General features: G+C 37.9%; 2 protein-coding genes across 3 annotated transcripts; both read left to right on the top strand.

Moving 5' to 3' along the window:
* The first annotated feature begins 149 nt into the window (after positions 1-149).
* Positions 150-6,431, top strand: NAT1 (N-acetyltransferase 1). The gene is made up of 11 exons (XM_066298142.1): positions 150-247; positions 657-770; positions 837-959; positions 1,755-2,697; positions 3,126-3,403; positions 3,452-3,623; positions 3,881-4,209; positions 4,639-4,809; positions 4,873-4,986; positions 5,050-5,304; positions 5,358-6,431. Exons 4-11 carry the CDS (start codon positions 1,782-1,784, stop codon positions 5,418-5,420), a joined length of 2,298 nt encoding a protein of 765 aa, XP_066154239.1. The 5' UTR covers positions 150-247; positions 657-770; positions 837-959; positions 1,755-1,781; the 3' UTR covers positions 5,421-6,431.
* Positions 6,432-16,017: 9,586 nt separating this feature from the next.
* LOC136347849 (luciferin 4-monooxygenase-like) lies at positions 16,018-20,517 on the top strand. Of its 2 annotated transcripts, none has more exons than XM_066298191.1 (8): positions 16,018-16,238; positions 16,298-16,562; positions 16,615-16,852; positions 16,910-17,102; positions 17,149-17,302; positions 17,357-17,702; positions 17,750-17,956; positions 20,367-20,517. In XM_066298191.1, exons 1-8 carry the CDS (start codon positions 16,122-16,124, stop codon positions 20,470-20,472), a joined length of 1,626 nt encoding a protein of 541 aa, XP_066154288.1. In that variant the 5' UTR covers positions 16,018-16,121; the 3' UTR covers positions 20,473-20,517. The 2 variants fall into 2 exon arrangements, with proteins under 2 accessions (XP_066154288.1, XP_066154287.1); XM_066298190.1 differs by having other exon boundaries at positions 16,020-16,238; positions 16,615-16,841; positions 16,893-17,102.
* Positions 20,518-24,555: the final 4,038 nt, after the last annotated feature.

The following is a 24,555-nucleotide window of genomic DNA, read 5'->3' as shown; positions in this document are numbered from 1 at the left end:
ATTCTAGTGAAACAGTTAAAAATTGTTCTAGTGTAGAGCCAGGTAGGATTGAAAACCTCTGTCCATGACTAAGACCTTTTAGTATTGGTTTTTTCACTAGGTAATAGGGCCACTTCCTTGAAGAAACACCTTTCTTTGTCTACGCAAGCACAGCAACGCCCACGCAATTGGTTGTTCGCAGAACCCCACCCTCACCACGGAGAGCCCCAGGCAATCGGGGCCACAAGCAGCTCGTGCATCGGGGAAGGTAAGGAATTCTTCCTCATCATCAGTACACAATAAACTGCATGTTACTTTTGACATGTTGTAATTAAGTTCTACCTTATGAATTAAATAAAAAATTATTGCATATTATCCTTTTTCACAATAAAATGAGTTAACAAAAAAATGTCTAAACCATATGAACGCGGACCAAAGTGGCATTAGCCAGTGTTACCGATTTTTGTCGAAAATGTCAAGCCGTCGCCACCGGCATGCTTGCTAGAACTTTTTTCTTCACGTTGATAATTAGGTGAACTTATAGATACATGGCAAAGTTAACACACGTACGCTCCTACAAAAATATTGTACCTGTCTCCTGTGAAATTGCCTTTACCGCACTTGAATGCTGTCATCAGCTTACGGTAAAGTACTGACCTGAACTAACCTATTTTCAGGACGGCTTAGCCGCACCTTCCGCCAATAAACGACGCTGGGTCCCACCATCGACGCTCCGGCTCCGCGATGCGGCCGCCACGCCTGAGTCACGCAATGACCAGGTTTTCCGCAAAGTAGGTTTCAATTAGCACAATTTCAATTACTTTGTTGATTTTTTTTTATCTTCTCCCCTAATCAAGGTCCGGGGCATTCTCAACAAGCTTACTCCTGAGAAATTCCAGAAGTTGAGCAATGATTTGCTGCGCGTCGAGTTGCAATCACCGATCATCTTAAAGGGAGTCATTTTGCTTATCTTTGATAAGGTAGGTTAGTTCGGGCTATCGCTTCTCGAGTGAGAAGCATGCCAAGGAAGTCTGAAATTACCACAGTATTACCCATCTTCGTGTCAACACTCACAAACGCAATTTTGTTTCCTGCAGGCGCATCACAGTGGTTTGGCTTTAAATTTAACTTTGAGAAGCCGGTTAATACCTTTAATGTGAGGTTTTTCATTAGTAAATATCTACGGCGGAAAATTATTTATCTTGTATATCTATATATCGGTAATATAATTGGTAATTTAAATTACAAAGATTTAGAACATTAATCTTTACAAACTGGCGCATCGCGTGTGATTATTCAGCTTTTAATAGCCTATAGCCGCGTTATTACTCGCTTTCTTTCGACGAGTGATTTCCCATCGGAACGCAGTATGATTTAGAAATTATGACACGACAAATTGTTGGAAATATTTCCATGTGACTAACATGACACAAGTCGTAATTACCGTTTTCTTATTAGATAAAACTAGAAGTTACCATTTTTTTCAAAGAATTACATGTAATAGAACAATGTCATCTGTTTCGCTGTCTTGTTTTCAACGTTTCAGTCACAGATTCGATATTAACCCGTTTAATATAAAATAACACAAATTATTTTTTGAAAACTACCACTTCCGCGTTAACGTTAGCGCATTTGAATCATTAGAAATCGTCAGAAATTTGACCTGCGCTAATAAACGTACCCGAAATCTTTTGATGCATTTATGGGTGTTGAGAAAAACGTATTGCTTAAGAAAAATGTTCGTGTGTTTCACAATTTCGATATATTCGTTGTAGGCACTCGATGAGCCGAAGTACTCGTCGATGTACGCTCAGCTTTGCAAGAGACTGAGCGAAGAAGCGCCCAATTTCGAACAAGGCGACGGATCAACAAACACGTTCCGCATTTTGCTTCTCAACAAGTGCAAAGTCGAGTTTGAGAATCGAGCGGCGGCCCTCGAGCGCAACATCAATGGAATCTCCGAGGATGGCACTCCCTTCGACCGGGAGGAGCTGGAGGAGCGCCGTCAAACGGCAAAACGCAAAATGCTCGGCAATATTAAGTTCATCGGAGAGCTGGGAAAGTTGGAGATATTGTCCGAGACTATATTACATCGATGTATCCGAGAGTTGCTCGTGCGCCGAGGTGACGATCCCTCCGAAGATCTGGAGTGCCTCTGTCAGATCATGCGCACATGCGGCCGAATCTTGGACACGGAAAGGGGTCGCAATCTCATGGAGCAATACTTTGATCGGATGCGTTCGTTGGCCGAAAATGTGGATTTGCAGCCCCGGATAAGGTTCATGCTAAAGGATGTCATCGATTTGAGAGCCGACAATTGGACGCCCCGAAAGGCGACGGTGGTCGAGGGACCTGTTCCGATCGCGCAGATCCGACCCGCCGAGAGCGATCGGTCCGGATTCAGGAGAGATCGGAATCAGCACGATCGCGACTCCGACCGCAACCAGACCGACTCCCTGTTCAGACACCCCCTGAAGACCAGGGGTGGCATTGACGACATGCTAGCCGAACTCAATTTGACTGCGTCACCCGCTCCGTTGATTCCTGTGGGGCCGCCCTTCGGAGGACCGAACGGTTTCAGTGGACGGGACTCCCGAGACGCGCCCTTCAGAGCCGATAGGAGGCCCGGACAAGGCTTCAACAGTGGCAATTACGAAGGAAGTAGACGGGGACATTACAAGCACAACCAAAACAATTCAGGGTCCAACTTTAATAATCGTAAGTGGTATTCGTTGTTTTTATATAGGATGTTCTAAATTCAAATCTTACCGTTGGGTTTTGGTAGCTACAGTCTGTTCAATCAGATCAATTTGAGGGATGTCTTCAATCAATAGTACTGGAAACACATTTTGACGTACAATTACAGGCAGAACTTGAATTTATTTTTACGATAAATTCTAGATTTCACTTACAACAGATTTTTTTAATTTTAAACAGGAAATCTATGCATAAACGAACAAATACGACTGGCTAACCTGAGCCTTTTTAGATCGTTTTCAAAAGCATCCAGAAGGTCATGCATTGAAACTATGTAATTAACAGAAAAAATTGATATGTTTCAAACAACATTGCCTAAAGAAAACTAAGTGAACCCCGCATTGGGGCCACAAAAATTCGATTAGTTTCTGTATCTACTCTTTTTCTAGAATCCAACAAAGATTTAGCGCCCAGATTTAAGCGCAACAATTTGATCGTGGCTAAGGAGGAACTGCAGGAGGTGGAGTTACGTCCGAATTCGATGTTGTTCAATAAGGCGTCAGTGCGTCACCACAACGCTGCGAACGCCGTTGGAACTCACGCTACTCGCCCTCCGCCTACCGAGCCACCATCGTTCGGGGGCGGCAAACAACCGCCCAGCGCCGTTAAAGAACCATTGCCGATGAAACAAGTCGCCCAGGACAGACCTAAGTCCAAGAAAGATAAAGTGAGTACTGAATTGTCCGAGATCGCCAAATTTTCTGTTTTATTTTAGGGTCCAAGTAAAGAAGAAGTGTTGAAGAAGTTCAACACTTTGTTAGACGAATATTGGAAAGGGGAAGTGGATCTTAAACAAGCCATTAATTCGTATAAGGAGCACAAAGTTCCGGATAAGTTCGTCAAGGAGCTTATCATGTCCGGTTTGTCTTTAGCTTTGGAAAAGTCAGGTCAGTTTTTTACAATTTCTTATTTGATTGTCCCGATGATTGCGATGAATTTTCTAAAACTGATTTCACTTTGGAGATTAAGTCTCTAAGAAAATACCTATAAATGTATATATAGGAATCGGTTAATATCTTGCGTGGGCACGTCAGCACTTTCGTTTCCTTCATTCGGGGTACATCAATCGTACTCCAATTGCTCTTGCCCCATTTAATTTTAAACTATTTTGTCATGTTACTTCTTTTTCAAAATTGCAATACAGATGTGGAGCAGGAGAAGTTAATCAAGCTCGTCGCAAATCTGAAGGAAGACGGCGCGGTATCTGGAGGTGCCGTTCAGGAGGCCTTTAAGTCGCTCTGCCACGTGCTCGAGCAGCGCACTAGCGACGCTTCCGAAAACGAAAAAGATTCAGTTGTGGCGGCCGCTTCCGGACTTCTGGCTGCCGCCGTTTGCGAACATTTGGCACCCCTGTCCGACGTTGCAGTGCTCACTGATAACGGGGCCCATTACCCGCTCTTTTTATCGGTGCTGCAAAGAGTAAAAATGAAGACCGGCAAGTCGGAACTCAGTGAGATGTTCAACAAGAGCAAGGTAATATTTTTTCTTAAACGAATACTTCCACGACCGCAGCTGATCGTTAGGGACCTAAAAATGATTACGAAGATGGTCGATTATATCAGTGTAGTCGTTTTGGCGACAGCTGTAACAATAAGTAAAGAAAGTATTGTAGACATAGGATGGCTGTAACTATTACTTCTTTAACAGTATCTTAAATTTTTTCCCTATTTGAAAATGAAAATAAATAACGCAAAAACAAATCTTGCAATGCCCTCTGGCTAATAGATAATGAGGAATGATTTAGTCATTCTTCCACTTCCTCTAATAACATTATATTAGTATAAAACACCATACACAGGTATCAAAAGTTCAAGCGCAAACATAGGGATTGTGCCAGTGCGAGAAGGACTGCACAGGTGTTATTATGTCCCCGACAAAGACCATAATAAACTCATGCTTTAGATAAATTTAATGGCCCAACTTCCGGAAGCCGATCGTACCAAGGAGAGACTTTCGGAAATTTTGGAGGAGCGGGAACTTACCTTTTTATACCCGCTTTTGCGTATCCAGGCCGACTTGGCCAGACAATTGTCCACTGATCCCAATCCGCAGGCGTTTTACAAATGGATCAAGGTAGGTATCTGCTTAACGTCCATCTTCTCCTTTGTTTTTTTTTTGTAATATATTGTTAATTAGGAGAACTTGGAGTCTGCGAACTTCAACGATCCCGGATTTATCAATGCGCTCGTCACTGTTTTAATCAAATACATCACTCAGGAGGCTCAATCGGCCGGCGACGAAAAAGCAATGGTTAGAGCAATACAATTATTTTTATGAAGAAGTTTTACGTATGTTTTGTTACCAAATTATTAGACAGAAAAGGAGCACGCCCTTCTGAAGCGCTACCAGCCAATCTTGCACGCGTTTCTCCGAGATAAATCATCGCTACAACTTGTCGCGGTTTACTCGCTTCAGATGCATTTTTACGCACTGGGTTTCCCGCGCGGACAGTTACTGAGGTGGTTTATGGCCATGTATGAACTGGAAATTGTAGACGAAGAAGCTTTTCTCAATTGGAAGGAGGACGTGACCGACGCTTATCCCGGAAAGGGGCAAGCACTGTTTCAGGTTAGTTAAACGGGGCAGTTGTTGTTTTTTTTTTTTTATAATTGTTACGATAGGTCAACCAGTGGCTCACGTGGCTGCAAGAGGCCGAATCTGAAGAGGAAGAAGGGGACGACTGAGCAACAACATCCCCCTTCTCTCAGCCAACACTTTAGACGTGTCGCAAACCTACTCTCTACTGTAACCACGCCCACTTTTAGCAGAATAATTACATGAGTGAAAAAGTAACGAAAAAAAAAGAAATAACTGAAAAACTCGAACAATATCTCGATTATTTTAATTTTTCTTACGATTAGTTTTATGTTTCTAGATAGGGGGTTTGGATTTTAAAGATTGTTTTTCGTTAGTTTCCAAGTATTTCGACCATCGATTCGGTGGCTATCGAGGGTGGGGATTTCCAAGACGGTTTCTGTTCGTTTCGGAGCTTGAAGTTTTCTTGTTAGGTTCCTCATTTAAAACTATATACAATAATCGATCATCTTTTGGTTGAGACAGACTACAAGACTGTGAAGCTTATCCTACAAGCATGCTTCAGGCAATAAGCACTACTCAAACAGCCCACCGAAATTGCCTTAAGTCAAATGTCAATGTAATCAGTGTTTGCGTGTAACTTAAATGTGCAATTTTCGTTCGCCCAAGCCTCTCCCTTTTTTTTTTAGAAAACTTGTTTAGGTATTAAACGAATCCAGTAATGGCTTATAGTTATCGTAATAGGATTAGACTTCGTGTATTCTTTAGCTAAATGTATTGTAGGTTATTAAATATGTTGAAAAGTAAGAGCCGACATAACTGCGAAATATCGTATTCTTCATCGTATTCGTCGTGTGTCTTATAGCATGTAAATGTAGTGAAATGTCCTCCTTTTATTACGAACTTAATCTTTCATTGATGTACAGAACGACGAACAATCAAGTAAGTATCAATTGCATAGGAAGGGTATGATGGAAGCGGAAAAGTAACGATACAATTTCCTAAAGTTTATTTAGCAAGTTTCATTTTCTTCACAGTTATTACATTATTTAAGGAATGAAAATTTTCTACCCTTGTTACTTTATTGACTGTCGCTCTGAGCAATCCATTACGTGTCTTCTACTTGTCTTTACTCGATAAAGTTATCCTTCAAATTGCAAGGACATATTCTTTAACCTCAGCCGTTATTGTTTGAAAAGACGGTTCCCTTATATAAAATTACATTTAATAAGACAGAAAAGCCTTTCGGGACAGTATCTTGGGATACTTTAATTATATGTGCTCCATGTGAACCGAGTCGTTATCTTTTGCGGGCAATAATGAATATACTTGATAGATTGGCGAATCTTGATACCTTGTGAACAAAATTACTAATTTCTATCGATGTGGCTAAAACTTGTTCAGTAGGGTTTTTCTAAGTGACACCTTTTGCCTATCTCTCCATAGTTTTAAAAACTCTCTTGATAACGTCTTTCGAATCTGAAAAAAATGTATGTCATAAGATACATGACAAAGCTTAAACAAATGGCAGGAACGTTAAATTTGTGTTATTTTAAAAAGCTCGCTGAGGTAATTAATATGAGCCATTCCTGAAGGCGTTTGAACCTCATTTGCCAAAATTATTAAGCTTTAAAATGTGTAAAGTCCTACAAGAAAAGTATTTGAGAAAAAATATAGTGTTGTGTCTGGGAACCTTTATGAGATATTGTAGAGCCGCTGGGGTATCTTAAGGAGCTTCTTGAGGTGATTCAGAGGAATTTTTTGTGAGGGTATTTGGATGTCATTCTCCAAAGTTACTGCGATTAAAAGTTTGAAAAGACCCACAAGATGGATATTTAAGGATATAAAGGACGCTGTATCTATAGAACTTTATAAGATATGGTCAAGTCGTTTGGGGCATCTTAGAAAGCTCGTTAAGATGATTCATGAGTCATTCCTGAAGACTTTAATTTTTAAAGTTATTACGGTTAAAGTTTGAAGTCACACAAAACGAGTATTTGCGAGAATAAATGATGCTGTAGCTATGGAATTTTCCAGGATATGGTTAAGTCGTTTGGGGCATCGTAAAGAGTAATTTTATCATCGCCTCTCTGGTAGACGTGCTCATTGGGGTAGGTTTTGGTAAGGGTCTATTTTGGTTTGGTCTAAAATCATTTGTTCCTAGTCTATTCACGAATGGTTGAGTTTTTGTTGTGGATGATTGTCCTATCGAAATGGCGACTGAAATTGTTTCAAGAGACTGGACAGTGGATTTAAGTTGTTAAAATTTGAATGTTGGAATTCCGTGCGGATTAATAGGTATTCTTGTATCCGGGTGGGTGGTTGTATTTAATTTGGTATTCTCGTGTTCGATTGGCAACAGTGAATATTGTTCTCTTCCATTGTAAATTGCAAAGCTCCGGGGAGGTCTCTTGGACGCATACGACGTATCGTGGTACCCAGGGGTTCTTTGAGACATGACAAGAATGCTTTTAAGATTAAATTGTTCTAAAGGCTGCTTTTCAAGTTTTTTGTATTATCCGTAGCTTTCTAAACGTTAATATACGAGCATAACAAATTAAGAATATGCAGAACGCGATCATAAATTTTGATTATTTTGGTGGCGAAGAATGACCAAATCCCTGTTAACATGAGCTTCATCTCTGATGAGCAAAATGTTGACTTAAGATAGTTTTTAATTCTTTCCATGTATTAACGTTCTGTATTCCCAGTACCAATTTTGCATTTCCCGTTAGTTTACCAATAATAAAATTTAATAAATATACATTTTGAATATGATCCGGCTGTTGGGTTATGTAAAGTGGATCGATTATGGATTGACATACACTCAAGTATCTGCCAAGATCCTTTAGATTACTTTCGAAGTCTGGGATACACCTCAGATATTCGACTTTAAATTGAGCCATTTTAATTTGAATATCATTAGGGGATAAGAAGTTTAAATGGAAATTTTCTAAAACTTTCAACTTTACGAAGCAGAATCTGTTGAAGGTGTTTCTAAGTGAAGGATTTCTAATCGAACCAATAACTCATCAAAATTGGTCACTAAGAAATTAATCGTCAACTGCACTTACCAAAGCACAACTATGGTCTTTAGAGTCATATCTGTAAGGGCAGGCGTTTTGGTTAGCGATTGTGGTCCTTCCAAAGATGCTGGTTCTTGCGAGATTGGCTAGTTTGGTTCAAACTTGTTACCACTACTGATGTCTTCTTTCAACCAACGTGGGATTCGATCACTTATAGTTAGTTTGGTATTCGGTGATTCGATAACGAGCCCAAAAGTGATCCTATATCGACTGCGCCTGTTATATCTTATGCCAGAATGGTTTTTTTTTAAACAAACACCAAACAAACCGAAATTAGTGTACTGGATTTATTTCAAACAATAAATTTTAATTTACTTGTTCAATTCATCAGCTAGTACTGTCCGTCAACCAGGCACTTAAAACTACTTATGTTTTAATAGTACAATGGTCAGCAAAAACGGTATTCGTGCTGCAGGCACTGGCGACATAACTGGTGCGAACTTAGGCTAATTCCATCAATTCCTTCAATCTGAGTTTCAGATAACTTTAATATCAGAATAACGTAGTAATGCGACGTGAAGTGATCGAAAACGATAATTTGGCTTTGTACAAGCAACATCATCTACAGATTTACTCGAATCTACTCAGGTTGGCAACATAAGCTTTAAATGGTCCAAAACGACAAATTTGCACCATATGCGCTCTGAAACCTCAGATTTGATAGAGCAAGTAATTTACACAGTGCGAACTTGTGCTAATTCGATTAATTCCATCGACCCGGACTTCAAATAGCTTCAAGTCCGGGATAACGTGGGAACATGACGCAAGGTGACTGAAAGCGATGGTTGGCTCCGTAGAAGTAATATTACCACCGAATTTACTCAAATTGAGTTAGATTGCCAAAATAAGCCTTAAATCGTCCAAAAACTGCAAATTGGCTCCTTGGGTGCTCTTTTTTCCCTCGGGAAAAATCTTTAAAGCACACCTAGCCTGTTATTCTGTCGATTGGATAGTGTGGGATTTGGCTACTGTGCCTATCCACTAAACAACCTCGGGATTCTATTCATTTCCTGCGCTGGCTCGGAACTGTCCCTTGGAATAAAACATCGTTGATGATGAAGGTTTGGTTGTATCCATTTCATTTGTACGCGACCCGCGTTTTATTCGATTTCGGATCGATGGAGAAGTGCATAACTATTTCTCTCTTGCTTGCTTTTTTTGCGATCACCTTTTAAGCATCAGAGCCCTTTCTTTGCATTTTTCCTTTTTAACATCACAATGATTCGTACTGATCGTGCAGTGTCTGGGTTAATATTGGGGAATGATCGCAAATGGTGCCTACCTATCTCTACACACGGGGCACAGATTTTTTTGCAAGTTGCTACTGAATTTAGTTTTCATTTTTGCCAGTACTATCGTCAATTGGATTCGAGAGAGAACTGATAGAATGCCCCCTTTTTTTCCATTGGATTTATGCTTTTTTTTGGAGTACTACGATTCAGAGAATCATGCTATTTGTAAGGAATGTCGACATGTCTCTTTTTCTTTTCCTATTGGGGAAATTACTTTGCTGCGAAGGTCCCATTTTCTAGAACTTTTCAACATTTTAGTTATCAAATTATTCGGCGTTAGGGTGCATGGGCATGTAGTTAACTCGTTTCGTCGAGTGTCGAAAACGGGGCACTGGAATATGCAATGTTCCGGGGAATTGTCCACTTCGCGGTTCCCGCATTCCCGCTCCGTCTGCCCGACGCGGTACGTGAACACTCAGCGCCTCAGTTACGTAATCATTCAGGCACCTGTGTTTTCACGAAACCCAAGCGTCCAGGTCAGGGATTAATCTCTTAGTCCACTATTCTACATTCTCGAGCCCCGTCCAGCGTTGTCTCCACTTCCGAATGGTGTTGTTCGGGACCAACTTCTAGTTGGCATTCGTGATTCGCGGGCGAATACTAAACTGTGTCCTTCCCTCCATCAAGAAATCGATTGGGGGGACTCCCGCTAGAACTTACAACGCTTCATGGAATACAGTGCGATACGCACAAATGACTATCAAAAGTGTTTTTTTTTTTGTATCATTTGAGCGTACTTTTTTATCCTCACCATCCTTCCTCATATGGGGGTCACATGGAAAGGCGTTGCCTGAACCACTCCGTAGAGGAGTTGTCTTTTTTTGAGTGGCCGACCCGTCCATCGTCGGCATGATTCTCTGAAGAAAGCGTAATTTTTAAAAACTTTTGTTGCAGATTCTTTCACGTAGCGTGTGCGATACAAGTTTTCCCCAAATTCGACGCTCAAGTATCCTATGGATGTCTTGGGCTTGATTTAGATGTCGCCAACAAAAAAGAGAATATCTTCTCTGTCCCTTTTCCCGCTTAGGGAAACCACTTCGTGTTGCCAAAAATAAAGGAATAATAATTGACACAGTATTAATTATTTTATTAATAAAGGTATGATTATTATAAAAAGAAATTGTTCCCGTTAAGTTGTGCTCATTCGGATGATTGTTGGAGCCGGACTGACTCGTGATGCCGTTTTGCATAATAATCATTCCACTAAAAATAATCAAACAACAACCGCTTTAGATCTGCCGAAATAAATGATCGAACTGAGGTGTTTTAACGTAGTTATCAAAAGGACTTATTTTAAGTATAATGACTTGAAATCTAATTGTCATTAGAGTTGTTTTATTCAACACTTCGGTCTTTTTTGGGGCTATTTTCAACGAATGGTTGGTCAGCCATTGCGTACAACGGTCGATTGTGGTATCCGCTTCACCGATTAGTTTCGCCCTATCGAAGGCACAAACAACGAAAACAATATCATTCGTATGGCCAATGAGCGTCACTTTCTCGGATCTATCTGCCTCTAAAATGGAGTCGTACATGGTGTTCCATAGGAGAGGGCCGAGTACCGACCCTTACGGTACGCCCATCGCCATATTGAATTTGGTGTCTGTCTATTTTTACTACTCTTTTCGTGAAGTAGTCTTTAATTATCTTTAAGATATATTCCAAGATTTTTCTTATCGCTAGTTTATTCATTATGCACGTCCATGATGCGCTGTTCAACGCATTTCTTACGTCAAGGGAGATTAATGTGCATCAATGTTCTCCGCATTATCGCCGATTTTTGACGTCACCACCCACCTCGGTGACCCGCGCCATGGGCGTGCATCGTGGATTTTCTTTTTCTGAAGCCGAACTGGACTTTGGAGAGCGGGAGTTTTGCTGTTACTTCCTCGTCGAGTCGATTCTTCACGAGGTGTTCGTACCGTTTGGCCGCAGCAGTGATTAGACAAATGGACCTGTACCATCCCAGCTGATTGCTCTCCTTGCCCGGTTTAAGGAGCAGGATTAGCTTTGCTACTTTCAGGGAATTCGGGAATTCTTGGTTTTCCAACGCTTGATTGAGCGCTCGAAGTCACGTGTCCGGATAAGCTTCGACGCTATATTTGACTGTTTCCGCCCTGAATCCGTCGGGTCCCAGAGCTGTTACGTTCTTTTATTTGCAAGGGGCCGCTTTTAGATCTGTTGGATTTTTGATAAAAATCAATAATGTCCAAAATTCAACAGTCTTTATGTCCTCTTCTAACTTACTAACTGGAAGATTCAAGTTTATTAGATTTATGATTCTTTCTGCATTGTACAGAAAGAAGTGTATGATATGATATTTTACTGTCTTTTATCTACTTGAAAGTAGATCTTTTCTTTTATGAAAACCACATGGCCGAGGTGATAAATCTACGGGTGTCTGTAGTATTGGTCCCTAATTGTAGGGTGGTGGAAAACTTACTAATCTTTTGTATTATCAGTTCTTAAGGAACTTTGTTGGCGACAACACGTGCGTGCCTCCTGACTGCAATTAATAAAATCAGAATTGAAGTATTTTGAGTGAGTTTATTTCTAAACCCCATATCCAATAAGATCGTTACCCAAGAAAGCAATAAAAATGATCGGCAGTTTTTTAGGCACTACCAGGTCTGTAAATATAAAACCGGAATTTTTTAATAAAAAGTATAACTTAGCTGCGCAATAATTATAAAAAATATTTAATAAAAATTTTATTTGAAATATTTCCCATCGTTATATATACATTTTCCCATCTCTCTGGCAATTTGTGGATGCCACGCCAAAAGAACTGTTGTTCTTTTGAGGCAAACCATTCATCGAGCCATTTTTCAACTGTTTTGTAAGAGGTGAAGTGCTGTTCTGCAAGAGCGTGTCCCATCGATACAAATAAGTGATAATCGGATGGTGCTAAGTCGGGTGAATAAGTCGCGTGCGATAGTACTTCCCAATGAAACGTCCCAATCGTTTCCTTCACCAGTTTCGCAGTGTGTGATGGTGCATTATCATGAAGCAATATCACCTTGTGTTGCCGTTCTTGATATTCTGGTCGTCTTTCATGCAAAGCTCGATGCAAGTCCATCATTTGTTGTCGGTAACGTTCAGTATTAACTATTTCTCCAGGTTTTAGCAGCTCATAACAAATTACGCCTTTTTGATCCCACCAAACACAGAGCATTGTTCTCCGTCCATATCGATTTGGTCTTGCTGACGATGCTGATGGTTCTCCTGGAGTTACCCATGATTTTTTACGTTTGGGATTCTCAAAATAGATCCATTTTTCGTCACCAGTCACAATTCGATGAAGAAATGACTTTTTGTTATGTATGGTAAGCAACAATTGGCAAGTGGTTTTTCGATTTTCTTGCTGTCTTTCATCGAGTTCATGTGGAACCCATTTTCCTATCTTCTGAATTTTTCCCGTAGCTTTCAAACGAATGGAAATGGCTTCTCGTGTCACATTTAATTGTTGTTGCGTTTGAGCATCGTCCTCATCTAACAAAGCTCGCAACTCGCCGTCTTCAAACTTTTTCGGTGGTTTTCCATTCTCTTCGTTATTGACGTCAAAATTGCCACTTTTGAATTTTTTAAACCACTCATAGCACTGTGATTTTCCAAGGGTATGTTCACCGTAAGCTTCAACAATCATGCGATGTGAATCTGCAGTCGTTTTTTTCAAGTGGTAACAGAAAATCAATGCTGCCCGCAAATCGTAATTTGTAGGCACAAAATTCGACATACTCAAAGCTAATACAAACTGTACTGCAGTATTGAACCTGTATTGTTATGATTTGAAAATCATTCTCAGATGTAAATAAGAGATATAGTACCCTAATAACACGATAAGGTAGTAGCTATATTGACCACTAGGGATATTTGGAGGCAAATTCCGGTTTCATATTTACAGACCTGGTAAGTAACTGATGCCTCGCGGGAAATAGTGTTCCACAACTTCTAGTTTCTCTTTACCGTCAACTCGAAAGGATTTTCTGGTTTGAGTTGCCTCATGACGATTTTGTAACCGTCCTCCAAAATGTCCTCGTCGAGCTTCTTGCACAGTTCCATCCAGCTCGCTTTCTTCCTCAAGCTTATTGTAGTGTGACAGGGTGGAAACTAAACGCGAATTCAGTAAAACACCTTTATTTAACAAACTCGAAGGTACAAGATTACGAACACAGGTTGTAGATTTCTGTTAGGCACGAACAAAGTTGATTTTCGTTTCTTAGTCGCTTCTTTCTTAACTGCTTTTCTCGAACTCTAACTTGAACTCTAACTCGAACTCTAACACGAACTCTACTTCGAACTCTACGTTTGAAGTAGAGTTGAAGTACGTTGAAAGCGCGTCCCGTGAAGATCCGTTTCGTTCTGCAATAGATATAAAAAAAAAGTTGGAGCTTGATGATGTTTCTATTAGTACAGTTCGAAGACGTCTAACAGAATGCAAACTATTTGGAAGAAAACCGGCCAAAAAACCATTTATTTCTACGAAAAATAGACGACTCCGACTGAAATTCGCTGAAGAGCATATTAATTGGACAGTGGCAAAATGGAAAACAGTGCTTTTTTCGGACGAAAACAAGTTTAACTTGCATTCAGGTGATGGTATTTGCTGGGTACGTCGTCCTGTTAACAAGAAGTTTGATCTCAAATACACTCGTGACACCGTAAAACATGGAGGAGGAAATGTGATGGTGTGGGGATGTTTTTCGGGAACTGGAGTGGGTCCACTGATTAAAATTGATGGGATAATGGACCGATTTCAATATTTACGTATCATAAGAGACACAATGGTGCCATTCGCTGAAGAAAATTTGCCATTGTCGTGGGAATTTCAACACGACAACGACCCTAAGCATACTGCTAAGGTAATAAAGCAATTTTTTGCAGACCGTAGCGTTCGTGTAATGAAATGGCCTGCCCAGAGCCCAGATTTAAACCCCATCGACAATCTCTGAGAAATCATTTACCGGAAAGTAAGACAGAAAAACCCACAAAAATATCAAAATTGTGACCAGCTCTTTGACGTCATTGTTCGAGTTTGGAATTCCATATCAGAATCGACCCTTATGACATTATTGAAATCTATGAGTCGTAGATGTGCTGAAGTGATAAAAAATAAAGGCTATGCTACAAAATATTAAATATAATCTAAATATAAATGCATTTAGTTATATGTTGCTCTACTTTTGAAACCTTTGTAAGAAATATTTTATAATTTAAGCTAGAACTCTTACTTTTTTTAAAAATTTTGTTGATTATTATTATTGATTAATAATATTCGTTCAACTTAGTAATAAAATTTTGAGAACCGTGTAACCTCTTTTAAAGATATCGATATAATTTAATTTGTTGCTTTACTTTTGACTGATACTGTACATAGTAAAATTTGATTACGTGAGATTCAAAGGAGGAGGTTAAAATTCCTTTAAGAGGAAGTTGCCAAGGAAAACGTTTGAAAAATGGTGAAAACTGAAAATGATCTTCTACAGCAATTGATTTTCTACCGAATAATCCTCGACGCATTGGACAGAGAGTAAAATTCGTAATTCGATTGTGCAGGGATCAGAAGGATGAGGGAACTGCATTTCATACTAAAAAACTTCGCTGAGGTGATGGTTTAAGACGAAGATTCTTTTTTAATCGTATTAATCGAAACTATCAATCTACACCAATGACTTTGATGGTGTTATAACTGTTACCTACCAATAGAAATTATTGTTCTTTTGTACTCTAGGAATTGACACACACTTGCACTCAGTAGAATAAATCATTGATCGTGAAGGATGAGGGGATCCGCTGAACATCTGTTTCAAACGTAGACGAGAAAGCGATGGTAGATTTACTCATCAGTTCGCATTAACGCAAGTGCGAAAGAACTGATAGAGGGCTGCAAGGGTGGGAAGAACGAGGAATGTTTTATGTTAATTCCTTGGAGAATAAGCAGATGCACCCGGGGGTGACCCCCATGTATTTTTTGGTATGGTGGGACATTCAATTCCCGACCCTGAGGAAATGAAGCGGTGTTCGTCGAGATACGGTAGTATTATTTTTAAGAAAATACCTTAACAATACCGAATAATCATCTACATGTTAGACATAGATTAATTTGAATAAAAATTGAGAAGGGGAGAAACCCGCGCCGCTCACAGCAACGGAGAAGATGCACAAGCTCAAATTATAGCAGAGAATACTCAGTAATATAACTGAACACGTGTGGTAGATTACGTAATACACGGTTGTCTTGGATTTATCTATGTTTACTTACCGTAATTATGCAATCTCATCATTCAAATATAAACTACGATTTAACAATGTATAATCATATCTCTTCTTTAGACCCCCACCGAAATTGCCTTTATTTAATTATTAACAATACAAATTGTGTTTGTGAACAGTTCCTCTTGAAAAAGTCACAAGCACAATACGTTTGTCAATCAAGTGTTTACTTTAATACCTTATTTTTTCGTTATTTCCAATGATTTTCGAAGATGGAATCATTCGAACTCCAGATCTCAAGTTTGATGAAAAATGTGGCGGAATCGGCAAAGTTTTGTATGAATATTGTAAGATATATCACAACAGAACTGCAGTGGTAAGTACCTGTCCCAGTACCATCGAAATTCAATAATTATCATTTTTCTTTGATATAAGATTAACACTGTGACTGACGAATGGGACACGTACTCAGGTCTCTTGAGCAAATGTATGGCGACCGCCTCGGCCCTCCGGAAACGAGGGTTGCAACCCCAAAACATCATTGCATTGTGCTCAAACAATGAGAACATAAATGCGAGCATCCCTCTGATTGCAGCTCAGTTTTTGGGGTGCATTTCCTTTAGTGTGGATCCTGGTCATACGGTGGAGGAATGCGCTGAGTTTTTCGAGCAAATCCCACCGAAAATCGTTTTTACCACTGGTAAGTGATGGTACAATGACGCTGTCTTCACGTATCACCATGTCTTGTACAGCTCAATCTAAGGACGTGATATCCAAGGCTCTGAAGCGTTTAGGGATCGATGTTGAGATAATAGTTTTTGGAGAGCAATTCAAAAAGGAGTTTTTGGAAAACAAAGAACAGTTCCTGCCAATCGATATAGAAGATTTGAGCACCACCTCCATGATACATTTTAGTAGTGGAAGCACCGGTACTCCTAAGGCTATATGTCTTAGTCACTATTACTTTCTTGCGTTACAAGTTCACAGAAAGTAAATTTTGTTAAGGCGTAGTTCTTGAAAGATCACCAAGATTAATTCTCGATTTAGAGCCAAGGAGGTGGAACCAAACCATCACCAATTAAACAACCACCCATTAAGTTCAATGTCCCTGAAGTACACCAACTGGTACTGGGTCTCCTCAACTATGGACCTGATAATAAATATTTCAATAGGGGGGTGCCGACTCCTGAGGGATCAATTCGATCCTCAAGAATTCTGGAGAAGTATTGAGAAATATCGCGTATGTTAACGAGAATTTTCACCCTGCAAAACTGACATCCAAGTAGGTTACAGATGTGTTCTTGGTGCCGCTGCAGTGTCTAAATCTTTCAGAATCAGTAAAACCTGAAAACCTGGACGTGTCCAGTTTACTTAGTATTATTATCGGATCCTACATGGTGCATAATGATATTATATACAAATTAAGAGAGATGTTACCAAGTATAGCCCTTTGGTATTATCAAATATTTTTGGAATAAAATCTGGTTGTTGTAGATGCAATTATTAGTCATTTGTATGGTATGACCGAATGTGGTGTAGTGACATTGTTCAAACCTTTTATTACAAAATCCAAAGAGCTGCTGACTCTCAAACCTCATTCTTGTGGAAACCCAGTCAATGGGTTATACTACAAGGTCATAGATTTAGAAACTGGAAAGAAATGTGGTCCAAACCAACAGGGGGAATTTTATCTAAAAGGAACGAAAATATTTAGATGTTTCTACAACAAAGATGCCTCTGTTTCCTTTGACGAAGAAGGCTTCTTCAAGTCAGGAGATTTGGTTTACTTTGACGAAGATTTCTGTTTCTACATTTTGGACAGGATTAAAAACGTTCTAAGGTGACAAATTAATTTTTCTAGGCCTAGAAAGAGTGGAGAAGTTTTAGATGGAACGATCACACTATATTCCTGTATCACGTTGAAAGAGTGTTGTTAAGCCATCCAGCAGTGAACAATGCCATAGTGATAGGGATTCCAAACAAGAGGGAAGGAGAGAGGATGATGGGAGTCGTACAGCTAAAGGAAGATGCAGATGTTGTGACAGAAGAAGAGTTGGTTAATTATGTAAACCAAAGGGTTGAAGATCATAAAAGGTAAGAAGTTTTAATTTCGGAATTATTATGGTGAAATAGTAATAATTGTTTCCGAGCGTCGTTTCGTAAATGTACAGGGTAATTCATTTGGAATGACGAAACCCGAGAGAGGGAACACCAAAATATGACCATGTAGGGTGCTAAAGCTTGGAATTTTATTTTAAAATTCTTTAACAACAACTTTTGGTATATTCATAGAATCAACACCAAAATGGGTGTACGTATGTTTTGTAAAATACCAAACAAGAATTTTGATTTAATTTTTACGAAGCTCCGAGATGGCGCTAGTTAGAATTCACCATTTTGGTATATTTGGTCATATTGTTTTTGTGAGAACAACTAAAATAAAATTCTATTCAGTATAATGACAGCGCCTGTGTATCTACTCAAAAAAGGTTCAATTGCGATATTTCTTTTCCTCTACAAGATTTTCACCCATAAGCTAATTCGTCTGGTATCATTTGAAATCTTCAAAAACGATAGTCGCTGTGGTTCACTCATATTACTTAGTTATTTTTACTTGGGCTTGTTAAAGTAATTAAACTATTTTCTTGTTAGTTGCTTTTTTCAAGCAAATTTTTTCAAGTAAAAAATTAGAATTTACAAGTAAAAATACCAAAGCATAATGACTTTTTTTTAATGGGATGAGCGGTATGATTTGTGTTGTTTTTTTGTTGAAATAAAGTTTTGATGAGACTCATTTTTCATTTATTATGGGGATCATTTGTCTAATGATTGATTTTTTAAAAATAATTTAAGTAATTGATTCGATACGACACAAACTAGCTAATCGATAAAAATCTCGTAAATGAAGAGAGATATAGGAACTGAACGAGAAAAAAATTTTTTGAATAAAAACAGACATTTTTTCCTTATATAAATTAGAATTTGATTTTAGTTGTACTTATAAAAATATACAGGGTGGTCCAATAAGATTACGGCTTTATTAATGGTTTTGATGAAAAATTGTTTTTACATTTATATGTACAACCTTATAAGGCACATTTTAAAAATATTGTTATTTATACGGGGTGCGCAAAAAAAGATACAATGCAAACTTACGTTTTTTTTTAATCTAACACCTTATATTTTTTTAAATATTTGGAATTAGAAGGAAAAAATAGTAGAAGTTTGTATAACACTCAATAAGTCTAAAACAAATACTTCTTGAGCAAATTAAAGAAATGCAAAAATGCAAGGGTCAAGAAAAAAAAATTTCTACGTGAAATGTGTTTTGGATTTAATACATATTTACTATTATTATCATTATTATATTAATTTGTCATAAGGTATGCCAGGGTGATGTATTCCCTGTGTTACGCCTATGACTAGCATTATCGTGCAGGATAGATTCATAAGGTGCCCTGTCGGCAGGAATTTTCCCAGCGGTATTCCCTTTTACTTTAAAAGAGCAGTGTTTGCGTCTGGAGTCAGAACCTTTTACAAGGAAAGAAATCCTGCACGATAACTGAGTTTACGCTATCCTAAACAGTTTTTATTGTTCTCTAGTCAGGGTACGCCCATGGATAGTGCCCGGTTTTTTTTATACTTAAGGCTGGAAAGAGAGTTGATCCCTCTCTTTCTTTAGTGTCATCACAATCAAGTTGTACGTGTGCGACTCTGTTAATAAGCAATATATACAAGTTTTAAGAAAGAAGCACCTAGTTTATATTAAAAAAAAGGGGGGAAATAATTAAAAGTAACTCCCCTTTTTTACAAAATGAATGAATGAATTATCGTTTTTTGACCGGTACGTGTTAACAACAGATACTTCTTCAAGTAGAAAATAGTCCTCTTGAAGTTTTATATACAGGGTGAACAAAAATATCGATTACATCTTACTCAGTTACGATTTATATCTTGCTTATTTGATATGGAATGTATACCTTTATATGTATTCATTTGTATCACTATTTAATACCACTTCAAGGGATACCAATATGTCCTATACCCATCTATAACCGTTTCTAATAAAATGAGGTTTTATTTCATTTTAAATAACAACAAGTACTGTCAGGATATGCCTTGGATTCGTTTCCATGGTTACAAAAAATAACCATCAGACTGTAATAATTCTTCTAAAAATCAGTTTTGTACCGTACCTGTATAAGTTTTAAGAAAGAAGCACCGAGTTTATACTAAAAAAAAAGGGAAATAATTTATATTAACTACCCCTTTTTACAGTAATGATGTTAAATTCTGCCTAGTCAGTTATCTTCATCATGAGAGCCTTGTAATTGAGTAACTCAAAAATGTTATAACTTATAATAATAATAATAATAATAATAATAATAATAATAATAATAATAATAATAATAATAATAATAATAATAATAATAATAATAATAATAGTAGTGTAATCCCCTTCCAGTGTAACTCAAGCAAATTTTGTTTCATCTGCATGTTTTAGATTGCGAGAAGGAGTCACTTTTGTTAACAATTTTCCGACTACCATCACGGGAAAACTAAACAGGCCTAAATTAAAACAGACGATACTGAAAAATTTGAAAATTTGATTTTTATAATTAGTCATTTATGTAGAAATTTTGTTAATAAACTATTTGAGCAACAAAGAAAAATGTTTTTATTTGTGGAACAAAAATTGAGAGCGCTCCATTGGTTTTCCTCCTATAGTTCCCGAGATTTCCTACATGCACAGCGCAACTTGCCTACTGTTTACGTAACCGTAAAATAACAATTGAGATGAAGAAATAAAACGCGAATGCTCCTTTTCCTGCCATGTTTGCAGTTTTGACCGCACATCCACCTGGTGAAAAAAAATTTCAGAAAATTTGACTCCAAAACTGGAAAACAGCGCTAAGAAGAAATTAATAGGGGACCAAACCGAAATCGGTGTTTCGATAAAGCCAAAATGATAAATTTCCAGCTAAATTCGTGTTCCAATTTCCTTCGACTACATGTATGCAGACCACTTAACCCACTATTTACATTGCCACACTAATAAACCGCCATGATCATCGCGATGAGATAACCCGAATCAATTTTCTAAACTTAATGCATTGAATTATCACCAGGTACGGCCTATTGCAAGAGAATTCATTTATTCTCGATAAGGAATAAGGAAAAAAGGCGCAGAAGAAGTACGTTCCAAGTACGACTGGTGCTGCTATTATACCATTAACCCTTTGTTTCACGGGCGAGGCCTATCAGTCCAAGCAAAAATTAAATTTAGCTGGAAGTCTGAAATTATTTACACTAAATTGTTCATGTTTTATGCAGCTTTCATTTGCTGTGTGACATAAGTTGAACTTATGATGTACTGAAGTTTTTGTAAAAAAAGACCAATCGATTTTTGAGTCATTGCGTTGCACGTTCCCACAGGCCTCACCCGTGCAAAGCGATAAGTTTCTTTATAGGAACATGTTCAAAATTTGTGGATAAATTATCGTACCGGGGTTGCCAGGGGTTTCCTACAATACCTGGTTTATGTTCGGTGAATCCCAGAATCGACGGGGAAGGAGTTACACGTCATGAATTTATTAATATGTGGCCAACAGAGCAGCTAGCAAGAACTTGCCTAGAAGTACAGTGGCTCAAAGTGAAAATGATACAGCTGCAAGAAAATGATTGGTTATCAGTATAGTTCTTTCGTTGAACAATGATCTGAAGTATTAGGTCGTGTAGTATGAAATGAGTAGAATTGAAATTTTAGTCAGTTTTTTTTCATGTGAAATTTTTTTATTGTCAATCGAAATATGCACCACCATTATCAATACACTTCTGCCATTTAACGGGAAGTTCATTGATTTCCCTGCTGTAAAAGCCTGCAGGCCGGGAGTCGATAAACTCGTGGAAGGCAGCTTTGACAGCCTCGTCGGAGTTGAATGTTTTCCCTACCAAGAAGTTAACCAAATTTTTAAAGAAGTGGTAATCAGTGGGTGCTAAGTCGGATGAATACGGTGGATGACGAAGAGTTTCCAATTCCAACTTCTGTAGCTTGGCCAAGGTGACTTGTGCGGTGTGCGGCCAAGCGTTGTCATGCAACAATAGCGGTGTGTTTCGATTGACTAATCTTGGCTGCTTAACTATCAGTTGCCTCATCATTTCGGTCAGTTGTCGGCAGTAGACATCAGCCGTAATCGATTCACCAGGTTTCATGAAGCTGTGATGGATGACATCTGCGCTGGACCATCAAACGGACACCATAAGCTTCTTTTGATGAAGATTTTTTTTCGCAACAATGTTTTGGTGGTTCATCTTGATCCAACCACTGCGATGAACGTCTGGTATTGTCATGTAGGATCCATTTCTCATCACAAGTAACAATCCGATTCAAAAATGGATCGTTATTATACCGGCACAGCAAAGAGACACAAGCTTCGAGACGTCGTTCTTTCTGTATGTCGCTTAACTCATACGGTACCCACTTGTCCAGCTTCTTCACCTCACCAATTTCAGCCAAATGAGTCAATATTGCTTTTTTGGTTACACTGAATATTAACGAAAATTCGAAAGCACTTTGACGTGGATCCGTTTCCACCACGGCTTTCGGATGATCGTTATCCACTTGAATTTCAGGTCGTCCACGTGGTTTATTTGTTAGGTCAAAATTGCCAGAACGAAATTTCATGAACCAACGAGATACTGTTTGCTGTGAAGTGACTTCAGTACCAAACACATCATTAATATTACGAGCCGTCTGAGCTGTTGCGGTTCCACGGTGGAATTCATATTTCATTAACAAACGAATTTCACTATTTTGCATGGCTGCACAAAAATGTTTATAAAAATAAAAGTTTTCAATATTTTTTAACACTTTAAACTCTGATCGAAAGAGGAAGAATGTGCCTTTTCCACACAAAAAAGTCAAGTCCAAATATAGATTTAGAGTGAAGTTATTCGCAGTTGAATGTGGCATTCGAGAATCTACTCATTTCATACTACACGACCTAGTACAAGAGTATTAATATATTAAGTTACATCTGTTCTACAATATGGCCAAGTAAATACAAAAAAAACAAACCTTACATAGGAAAAAAAAATAAATTCCACTGCGTCCAAAACAAATCTCAAAATTAAAATGATACAGATCAATATTTTGATTAAAGAACATTTGTGTATGCAAAAAAATTATCAAAATTGCAAAGGGTAAACAAACATTATTGAATTGTATAGATATTTGTTAGAATTTAGTTCAAAAACACCATGGGTAGACATAGAATCCAATCCAATTGCACCATAACAAAGGCAAGTCCATTAGGGCAATTGCTGAAATTTTACAAAAGAGTGCCTCAACAATTCAACATATCATAGAAAGATTTAAACGCGAGAGAAGCGTCAAGAATAAACTCAAAAAAAACGCAAGAAAATTTTTTACCGATGCTGATGAACGGTGGATTGTAAGATATGTGAAAAAAATCCCCGTATAACTGCCCCCAAACTGGCCGTTGAAGTTGAAAAGCATTTACAAAAATCAGTAAATCGAGGAACCATTCGAATAGTTTTAAGAAAAAATCAATTTTATGGTCGAGAAGCCCGAAGAAAACCTCTCATTAGTCCTAAAAACCAAGACATTAGAGTGAACTTTGCCAAGGAGCATTTGGATAAGGAAGAAGAGTTTTGGAAACGAACTTTGTTCACAGATGAAAGTAAATTCAATCTCTTTGGGTCGGATGGACGTGGATATACAGGGTTCGCCATTACTCCGGCCTTGGTTCCTGGTGTCTTTGTATAAGTGTCAATATGAAATGTTTAGTACAGTACTCATTTATATTGGAATGTTACATGATTTAATAATAGTATTGTTTATACAGAGTGTTCCGTTTTCGCTGGGCAGCATAAAGTCATAATTTTTTAAATAGCAACCCATAATTTTCTTTATGCCATTTGATGAAACCTTAATTTAGAAGGAAAATGCATTAAACATTTTTTAAATTGGTTGAGGCGTTGCCATATTAGAAAAATTTCTTTAAAAATGCAGTGTCAGGAAAAAAATTATCACAAAACTGGTGTTTTTTTAAATTTTGAAATTTGTTTTTGTAAAGTAGTAAACGAAAGTCAGAGGTACTTAAAAACTTTAAAACATTTTTTTTATGCACCATACTTTTTTGTATAAGAGCGCTAATTTGCAAATTTTACAAATTGCTGAAACTCGTTTTTTTTAAATGGTACCCATGATTTTTTTCAAGTCCTTCTAATGTAGTTTTTAATTCTCTATTAATTTTCAATAACATCTTTTTATCTTGCATTTACAGTTATGGAAATATTTACAAAATTTCAATCAAATTGCAACAGGCATTATTATAATCTAACAGGTTTATTCTAGTAGGCTTTGTTTCTATTTAACAAACACATAAATTACTTATTTCATTCAGTTGTCATATTACCTGTCACTACCTTCTAATATGGCAACGCCGCAACCAATTTAAAAAATGTTTAATGTATTTTCCTTCTAAATTAAGGTTTCATCAAATGGCATAAGAAAAATTATGAGTTGCTATTTAAAAAATTATAACTTTATGCTGCCCAGCGAAAACGAAACACTCTATATAAACAATAATATTATTAAATCATGCAACTTTCCTATATAAATGAGTACTGTACTAAACATTTCATATTAATATTTATACAAAGACACC

Source organism: Euwallacea fornicatus, chromosome 30 (genome assembly GCF_040115645.1).
Source record: "Euwallacea fornicatus isolate EFF26 chromosome 30, ASM4011564v1, whole genome shotgun sequence".
In the NCBI taxonomy this organism is placed as follows: Eukaryota; Metazoa; Arthropoda; class Insecta; order Coleoptera; family Curculionidae; genus Euwallacea; species Euwallacea fornicatus.
This window is presented reverse-complemented; position numbering and strand designations above follow the sequence as displayed.

Bases quoted from the DNA above. Each gene is read 5' to 3' on its own strand.
- LOC136347849 (XM_066298190.1), top strand. From the start codon at position 16,122: ATGATTTTCGAAGATGGAATCATTCGAACTCCAGATCTCAAGTTTGAT. The intron at 17,303-17,356 runs GTATAGCCCTTT...TGGTTGTTGTAG, and splicing joins ATTAAGAGAGATGTTACCAA to ATGCAATTATTAGTCATTTG. The intron at 17,957-20,366 runs GTAAGAAGTTTT...TGCATGTTTTAG, and splicing joins AGGGTTGAAGATCATAAAAG to ATTGCGAGAAGGAGTCACTT.
- NAT1 (XM_066298142.1), top strand. From the start codon at position 1,782: ATGTACGCTCAGCTTTGCAAGAGACTGAGCGAAGAAGCGCCCAATTTC. The intron at 4,810-4,872 runs GTAGGTATCTGC...ATTGTTAATTAG, and splicing joins CGTTTTACAAATGGATCAAG to GAGAACTTGGAGTCTGCGAA. The intron at 4,987-5,049 runs GTTAGAGCAATA...CCAAATTATTAG, and splicing joins CCGGCGACGAAAAAGCAATG to ACAGAAAAGGAGCACGCCCT.